The sequence below is a fragment of the Acanthisitta chloris genome, unplaced genomic scaffold (assembly GCF_000695815.1).
Source record: "Acanthisitta chloris isolate BGI_N310 unplaced genomic scaffold, ASM69581v1 scaffold12574, whole genome shotgun sequence".
NCBI classification, from domain to species: Eukaryota; Metazoa; Chordata; class Aves; order Passeriformes; family Acanthisittidae; genus Acanthisitta; species Acanthisitta chloris.
Window position 1 is genome coordinate 50722 of NW_008667701.1, and position 6198 is coordinate 56919.

Genomic DNA, 6198 nt, shown 5'->3' on the forward strand with positions numbered 1-6198 from the left:
AAAAAGAGACCCATTTTTTAGCCACTCTAGGCACTATGAAGTAAGTTGACTCACATTCAACCCAAACCAGCACACCCCAGAGGGTGTTTGGGCACTGGAACAGCTCCCTGGTGCCGTGCAGTGATCATCAAGCCTGACAGTGCTCAAGGAGCATTTGGACAAGGCACATGGTGGGCTTGTTGGGGTTGTGCAGGGCCTAGAGTTGGACTGGATGATCCTTGTGGGTCCCTTCCAACTCTGATTATTCTGTGATTCTGTGGTTCTATCGGATCCAAAAGGGAAAAATTACATTTTCCACACTTTTCTCCAGATTTGCTCATGCCAATGAGCTGTGCAGGTCCAATCTTAGCCTCCCTGAGCATTAATCAAAGGGGGGGGAAGTGTTGGCTAGGAGACAGAGAATTGGATTGTGGAGCTGGGACAGGTTAAAAACAAGGACTCGTTTCCAAGTTGGGAACCCAGGACACACTACCTGATCTCTGCAAAATGGGAGGACATTTGTGTCCCAAGTCCCCAAGGAACAAGAGAAGTCATGCAGCACTGCTGATTTTACCCTAAGGATCTTCCCAGCACCATGAATTAACACTTTTTATAGAAACATAGCTCTACCAGAGCTATTCCAACTCCACTGTTCAGTTTTGCTCCTGCACAACAGAGATAAAGCCAGTGGATACCACAGAGGATTTCTTTATGCAAAATATTAAGATTATTCAGGTAGAAAACCCAAAAAGATAAGCTTAAAAGTCAACTGTGTGAAGGAAGCTACAGCGTGGGCTGCCAAAACCTGAGATAAAGGCAGCTGCCTGCTGCCTGGCATCAGCTTTTCCTACTTTTCCCCCCTTCTCCTTGGGAATACAGCATGTTCCTTACCTTGTACACAGGGTCACAGTCAGCCTCGGTGAGATCCAGGACATAATCAAGGTCTTGCTGAACGATGAAGCAGGTGCCATCACCTCCATGGGCAGAAGGAAGGGACATCAGCCAATTAATGGAGTAAGCCACACTCTTAATTACAAACAGAAATCCCATCAGAAACACCTGTGAAGCCCCCAGGGGAGTGCAGAACATGCTGTGAGGGTGGGAAAAGGCTCCAACAGGTGAGAAGCACCTTGGAGTCCATTTTGGAGGGACACAGGGGAGGTTGGTGGTAGAAATCACAAGGCAAAGAGCCAAGAAGACAATACCTAAAAAGCATAAAACTCTTCAATCTGATTATACAATTCCTACTGGCACAACACAGCACTGGAGTTACCTTGGCTAGCAATAAATCCATCTCTGTATGGGAGCAGGCAAAGCACTGGTGCTCCTGATCGGTGGATGACCTGGATTGGAGCACTAGGAAAAGGAGTAGAAACAAGGGATGAGTATTATTGCCCAGAGCAGCTGTGGCTGCCCCATCCCTGGCAGTGTTCAAAGTCAGGTTGGATGGGGCTTGGAGCAAGCTGGGCTAGTGGAAGGTGTCCCTGACCATGCCAGGGGGTGGAATGAGCTTTTTACAGTCTCTCCCAACGCAAACCATTTTATGCTTCTCTTCTAGGATAACAAGTTAGCTAGGAGGGAACACCAGTGAAATTCCATAGCTCAGTTCCAGCCCTAACACTGGAGGACCAGGGTCAATGTCAGGATCCTATAAAGACAGGTGAAAGAAAGGAAGAGGCTGTGCTTTTGGAGAGGAGTAGATTGCTGCTGTGAAGAAGTTTTCTGCTAAATGTACCTACGTATATATGTACATAGATGATATAATACATAAATATCTGTATGACTCTATTTTGAGATACATATACCATAGAATCATAGAATTTAAGGGTTAGAATGGACCTTACAGATCATCTAGTCCCAACCCTCCCTGCCCTGGGCAGGGACACCTCCTCACTAGATCAGGTTGCTCAAGGCCTCATTCAGCCTGGTCTTGAACACCACCAGGGTTGGGGCAGCCACCATGTCCCTGGGCAACCTGTGCCAGTGTCTCACCACCTTTATAGCCGAAAACTTTCTTCTAATATCTAACCTAAACTTCCCTTCCTTCAGTTTGAATCCACTACCCCTTGTCCTATCATTGCAGTTCCTAGCAAAGAGTCCCTCTCTGGCTCCCTTGTAGGCCTTTCAGATACTGAAAAGTTGCTATGAAGTCTCCACAAAGTCTTCTCTTTCCAAGCTGAACAGTCCCAACTTCCTCAGCCTGTCTTCATAGGGGAGATGCTCCAGTCCTCTTATCAACTCCACGGCTCTCCTCTGGACTTGTTCAAACAGTTCCATGTCCTTCATATGTTGAGAACACCAGAACTGCATGCAGTATTCCAGGTGGGGTCTTATGAGAGCAGAGTAGAGGGGAAGAATCACCTCTTTTCACCTGCTGCCCACACTCCTTTGGATGCAGCCCAGGATTTGATTGCTTTTCTGGGCTGCCAGCACACACTGCCGGCTCACGGTGAGTTTCTCATCCACTGTCTCGCCTAAGTCTTTCTCCTCTCTGCTGGCCTCAATTACTTCCCCGCCCAACCTGTAGCTGTGCCTGGGATTGCCATGACCCAGATGTAGGACCTTGCACTTCATTTTGTTGCACTTCATGAGGTTTGCATTGTTCCACCTCTCAATCCTGTCGAGGTCCCTCTGGATGGCTCACCCCTTCCCTCCAGCTGTGACTGCCCCACACATCTTGGTGTCCTCAGTGAACTTGCTGAGGGTGCACTCAATCCACTGTCCAGGTCACTGACAAAGATATTGAGCAGTATCTGCCCCAGCACTGACCCCTTAGGGACACCACTCCTCACTGGCCTCCATGTGGACAATGAGCCACTGACCACAACTCTCTGCGTGTGACCGCCCAGACAGTTCTTTATTCACTGAGTGGTCCACACATTAAATAGTGTCAAACACCTTGCATAAGTCCAGGTAGATTATATCAGTTGCTCTGCCACTATCTACATCATAGCAGGCCACCAAATTCATCAGGCATTAGTTGCCCCTCGTAAAGCCATGTTGGTTATTACCAGTCACCTCTTTGCTTTTCATGTGCCTAAGCATAGCTTCCAGGAGAATCTGCTCCATGATCCTGCCAGGCACAGAGGTGAGACTGACTGGTCTATAGTTTCCTAGATTTCCTTAACTGTCCCTTTTTTGAAAATGCGGGTTATGTTTCCTTTTTTCCAGTCATTGGGGACTTCACCTGACTGCCAGGATTTCTGGAAAATTACAGATAGTGGCTTAGCAACTTCATCAGCCAGTTCCCTCAAGACCTGAGGATGAATCTCATCAGGTTCCTGAAATGGTCTCGAACCCCATCCTCTTCTACAGTGGGTTTAGGGGTTTCATCCTCCCAGTCTCCACCGTTACTCTTTTCAGTCTGGTCAGGGTGGCTGGAGCACTTGGAGTTGAAGACTAAGGAAAAGAAGTCATTAAGAACCTCAGCCTTTTCTGTATCCAGGGTAGCCAGGCCTCCCATTTCCTTCTGGAAATGCATATATATGTGTAAAGCAATAATGTGCAAGGTAAGGCTGGTCACAGATCAAACTGAAAAGTTTTTCAGTAACTAAGGAACCTGCATAGAGTCTTTTAGGAGGCACTTTCATCCCATTAGACCATCACCCACATGAGCAGCAGAAAGCTCCCCAGTGCTCCCTAAAAGGAACAACTGGCTGCAGGAGGCTCAGGAGACCACAATGCCACGGCTGGGACTGGATGCAGCCTTTAGAAGTGGCACTGTCTGCCAGCACCCTTCATCTGGCTCTCTTTTCTGACTAAAAAACTAGTTGTTGAAAGACATGCAGCCCCAGGCACTCACTCACTTTGTGTTTCTCACATCCAGCTGATAGATATTCCCATCCTGAGTCCCTGCTAGGACATAGGTGCTGGAGAGGAATGTGCAGCAGTTGAATGCATCAGATCCAACAAAGAGGAACACCTGAGAATGCAGGAACAGTGTCAGACAAACAGGACACCAAGGAGAAGGAAGCAATAATTCATTTAGAAAGGAGTACAGCCACTTCCATGAGTCATGGCACCAACTGGCAACCCCAGAGACAGGTTAATAGCTCCTCAGCTCTGCTCCAAGATGAGCACAGAGCTCCAGAATCAGTTTTGCCAAGTCAGCAGGGACAACACAGTCAGTGAATGCTCCTGGGTCTGCTTTGGAGAAAAGATGTGCCACACACTGAGCTCAAACTGATCCTCAGACCAGATCAGCATGGTAGATGGCAAGGAGCACTCCTTCCTCCCAGAGCTGTTTGCAGACAATCCTTCACCTTCCCACTGAGTAGCTTTGTGAGTTCATCTGTTCCACCTCGATTTACTCTCCACAAACACCACTAGAAGTTCAGTCTCCTCCATCATCAGGAGCTCCTGTCCTACTGCCCAGAATGGTCCGGAAAAGATCTTCAGTATCTACCAACTCCATCCCTCTTTGATCAGAGATGGGTGATGGCCTGGTGAGCACCTGAGGTCCTCTTCACACACTGCTTAAAACACCTGCCAGAACAAACAGAACTTGCCACCTGGGCTGGATGGGACAGTTCCTGCTTCACAATGACATCTGCTGGCCACTGATTCATTTTAAATACTGTCTTCCCCAAACCCAGGTTAAATCCTGAGCAACTCTACCTCACACAATGCCCAGGAGGAAAGAGACAAATCATCCCTTTGTTGTACCAGGCTTTGGGCTCTCCTCCAGGAATACAGAAAGAACACTGCAGTGAAGACCTAAGGCAGCAGATCAGCCCTTCCCTACCTCCAGCCTGGTTCTGTCCATTTCTGGGCCACATGGTGAACCTCAATGCGAAATGGAGCTGGGATAACACTAACCAGTTTACCTATCTGGGTAACTAGGTAGCTTACCTAGCTAGGTTTAACCTGGCTCATTCCTCATCCCACTCCTCTGCAGAGCCACATAAGTGGCAGTTTGCAAGCTGAGGAGCTGCTACAGCAGCCACAGAAACAAAGGGACTGAGCCCTCAGAGCTGATTTTCCACAGCATCACAGGTGCTGCCTGTGCCAGACAGATACCTCTGCCAGTCTCAGATCCTTACCGGCTGCCTGCTCTGCAGTCCCACTCCTTGAAGCTTCTTGTCTTCTTGAGCCAGGAGCAGGATTTTCCCTTCTGTCCCGACCTCACGGTCACCTGACAAAAGGACAACAGGTGATTCCAGCACAATAAATCTCCACAGGATCAAAACCTGACAGTTTGGATCACCTCTGCTGAGCTTGTGGCAACATTCTTCCAGACTCTAAGTCACCAGCAAGGCAGACCTCAGTCTTAATCACTCAAACTGTCTGATGAGGCTCAGTTCCTCCTCAGGACTGAAGAGTGCTGCTCTGGTGACCCTCATTCCCTTCCCAAGGTCGCACAAGGGCATGGAGCAGCATGCCATGGGCTCAGGATTACTGGTGACAAACCTAAGCAGCTTGGGACATGGAAATAATGATGAATTTTAAGGGAAAGGCCCTTACTAAGAGCTTTCTCAGGCGTCCCCAGGTTGAGTGAGTTGTCAGCAGTGCCCACAGCAATGCCGTTGATGGGAGAGCCACAGTCAGCGATGACACCCAGACAGGAGGATTTCCCACAGTCCCAGAGACGGGCAGTGCCATCCCTGGAGCAGGAGAGGACATTCCTGCCCCGATCCACAATGGCAGTGTCCAAAATACCTGCATGGAAGCAAAGATTGTGTTCAAACAGACAGCTAAAGCACCTCATTTCCCAGGCCAAACTCAACTACTAGCCCCAAGCCACTGTCCCCAGAGTGCCACCAGTCACACACAGCCAAACTGCATGGAGTGCAGCTAGAAATAGGTGCCTGTGGAAGGCAGCAGCTCCCAAAGAACCTCACAGAGTGGGAGCCACCAGCTAGCACAAAGGGAAGGTACTATCAATCAAATGATCAGCAACACCTCATCTCAGACTGAGGTGACAGCACAGCTGCTGCTGAATTTCTACCTCCAAAATTAACCTTTAATTGGGGCAGAAAATTAGGGGCACAGCATTATTAAAATGCTCCAAAGTCCATCCCTGGATAATCCCAAAAGCAGCATCCATGATCTCCAGCTACAGCAACATCCAAAGAGTGCAGGTGCTACAGCAACATCCAAAGAGTGCAGGTGCTAACATCCCTCACCTACTTCATTTTACTGTGGGTTGTCAAACCCAGACCTGAAAAATTACAGAGTGCTTTTTTTTTAGCAGGGAACAGTCAGGCGGTTAGAGATTTA

At 48.5% G+C, this 6198-nt stretch overlaps 1 protein-coding gene across 1 annotated transcript in view; it reads right to left on the reverse strand.

The window, feature by feature from the left end:
- Positions 1-6198, reverse strand: part of PAAF1 (proteasomal ATPase-associated factor 1) — a gene marked incomplete at its 5' end in the record, with an annotated part of 12384 nt that overhangs the window by 674 nt on the left and 5512 nt on the right. Inside the window, 5 exons of the mRNA XM_009072613.1 lie at positions 871-953; positions 1253-1335; positions 3786-3901; positions 5022-5113; positions 5443-5637. Coding sequence (XP_009070861.1) covers positions 871-953; positions 1253-1335; positions 3786-3901; positions 5022-5113; positions 5443-5637 — 569 coding nt within the window. The remainder of the gene's footprint in view (positions 1-870; positions 954-1252; positions 1336-3785; positions 3902-5021; positions 5114-5442; positions 5638-6198) is intronic.